At 49.1% G+C, this 2,434-nt stretch overlaps 1 protein-coding gene across 1 annotated transcript; it reads right to left on the reverse strand.

Moving 5' to 3' along the window:
* Positions 1-815: 815 nt before the first annotated feature.
* On the reverse strand, positions 816-1,932 carry LOC123099289 (1-aminocyclopropane-1-carboxylate oxidase homolog 1-like). Its single transcript, XM_044521472.1, has 2 exons — positions 1,409-1,932; positions 816-1,347 (listed from the first exon to the last, which is right to left on the reverse strand). Exons 1-2 carry the CDS (start codon positions 1,930-1,932, stop codon positions 834-836), a joined length of 1,038 nt encoding a protein of 345 aa, XP_044377407.1. The 3' UTR covers positions 816-833.
* Between the last annotated feature and the right edge of the window lie 502 nt (positions 1,933-2,434).

Consider the following 2,434-nt stretch of genomic DNA (forward strand, 5'->3'; position numbering starts at 1 on the left):
AGAAACATTCACAATAAAAAAAAATATGAGGTGAGAATATATTCGATGATGAATCTGATGGTATTGATTCGATTTCGTATATGTTAATGTTTTTTCTCTTTGATCTTGGTCAAAGTTTGTAAAGTTTGACTTCAAACAAATGTAATATGTCGAGTAAATAAAAACGGAGGGATTACTAGGTTGTACTTAAGTGTGTTTGTAAAAATAATCATATCATCAGCCAACAAACTGTGGGAAGGATATTTTGTGGCCAGTGGCGTCTCCCCTAAACACCTATCTTCCTATAATCTAGCCGTGTTACCACCATAATCTTCAGCACATCTCTAATCTTCATCGCATCTCTAAAAGTCTGAATCATGTTTCCTTTGTTGAATCTCCACTTGGTTCGTTCACCAATTGCCAACTGTGTGCATGTATGACTAAGTAGTGAAGAAAGAATTATTTTGGTCGTGCAAGGTATTTGCTGCAAATGAATGAACTGGGGGAACTTGAAGGGGGTAAAGGCATGGGATATCAACTAGTAGATCTTTGTGCTTTTTCAGCAATGTTTTGCAAGAGAGTAGTTATGTTTTACAAGTTGTTGGCCTGTTATTTTTATCTATTGTTACGGGATTTGTAGTCTAAGTAAGCATCGTGGTGATATTTTTATTATTGGTTGATTCAATCAACTCATTTTATTTTCATTTTCTGAGATTCTTCCATAGTAGAGCTACAAATGTACCCCGTACTGAAACTGCATGCATGCATGCTCTGTTCTTCAGCCGATGGACTTAATTTTGAGCAATGACACTACATGCATCGCATGCATGCTGGCTAGTTTTGATGGGATTGATTCAGAGCCTCAAGTGCTGCAGCGCAGAGCTACCATCGGGGCCCTTGGCCCTGTTGTGCTGGACCAGCTCCGCCATCGTCGTGCTCCTGTACCGCGCCTCGCCCTCGGCGATGATTAGCGCTAGCACTCTCGTGGACGTGGCCACGTCCTGCCTTCGGAAGAAGCAGGCCACAGAGACGCGAGGCCCGACGCTCTGGGACACCACACGGTGCTCCACGCTCTTGAACCTGTCATTGGAGACGATCTGCAGGAAGCCGCCGATGTTCACCACCGGCGCACCTTCCACCGCCGGTACGTCCACCCACACAGCAGACGACTTCTTCTTGTTGTTGTTGTCATCGTAGTCTTCCTCGAGAAGCACCTGGAGGCCACCGACGGTGTCCTGGAGAAGCACAGCGAGGAAGCAAGGGTCAGAGTGGCGCGTGGTGCCCAGTGTCAGGTGCGGCTCCGGGCAGGGCGGGTAGTAGTGGCCGGCGAGCCTCTCCAGGCATGCGGCGTCCTCCTCCAAGTGGCCACTGCGAAGGCCCGGCACCTCCGACAACAGCTCAAGCAGGGTGCGTCCCAGCTCTCACATACTTGGGTGCAATGCTCCTGCATGTGGGTGGGATCTCCTCGGGCGGCGGCAGCTCCGGCGCCGTATCGATGATCAAGGTGTCGCGCCAGTTGGCCGCCTGTGACTGGAACAAGTCGAAGATGCTCCAGTACCTCACAGGCCGACCATAGTCCCGGCCGTAGTAGAGCGCCTTGGCCCCTACCGGCTCCTCGTGGAAGCCCCGCACTGCCGCGAGCATCTCCGACATGACCGCCTTGGGCACGCCGTGGTTCACCACCTGGAAGAAGCCCATCGTCTCTGCGGCCGCCTTCACTGCTGCAACCACCTCAGCTCGCTTGGATGGCGTGGTAGTAGTACCACCCGTGGCGGGCGCGAGGTCGATGACCGGGATGGTGAAGTGGTGCTCATGATCTGTGTGCTCTATGGGCAGTGGGTGGTGGAAGATGGAGGGGATGGTGGTGACGCCTGCATCGGCGAGGCCCTTGACGCCGGCCTTGGTGTCGTCGAAGGCCTTGAGGGCACAAAGACGATCGGAGTTAGAGGCCATCAATTGTTGTACTACTCCACTACTCCCTCCGTTCCTAAATATAAGTCCTTGTATAGATTTCACTATAGACTACATACGGAGCAAAATGAATGAATCTATACTCTGAAATGCATCTACATACATCCGAATGTAGTCCATAGTGGAATCTCTACAAAGACTTATATTTAGGAACGGAGGTGAAAGAGACAACCTAACTTGCACTTCTTTATGCAATCACTGCGGTGGTTGATCCATCATTGTGGCAGGTTATTCTTTCTGCAGTGCAACTAGTGGAGTTTAGGATACATTTTCCCTTTTTGCGGGTGAGTTGTGTGGGTTCTTTAATTTGGCTCTCTAGAAAACTATGATTTTTTGGATAGACCAATCAATAGAAAACTGGTATTAATATGGTTTCTTTAATTCGGACCTCCGCATCTCTCCTTTGTTCGTGAGCGCATAGTATCCTAGAAATTCAGAGAGAGTAACCAAAGATCATATGACACGATGATCTCTAGAGATGATG

The sequence above is a fragment of the Triticum aestivum genome, chromosome 4D (genome assembly GCF_018294505.1).
Source record: "Triticum aestivum cultivar Chinese Spring chromosome 4D, IWGSC CS RefSeq v2.1, whole genome shotgun sequence".
NCBI lineage: Eukaryota > Viridiplantae > Streptophyta > Magnoliopsida > Poales > Poaceae > Triticum > Triticum aestivum.

Coding starts and splice junctions, on each gene's coding strand:
- LOC123099289 (XM_044521472.1), bottom strand. CDS start 1,932: ATGGCCTCTAACTCCGATCGTCTTTGTGCCCTCAAGGCCTTCGACGAC. Junction 1,348..1,408: donor TGCAGGAGCATTGCACCCAA/GTATGTGAGAGC, acceptor GGGCCTTCGCAG/TGGCCACTTGGAGGAGGACG.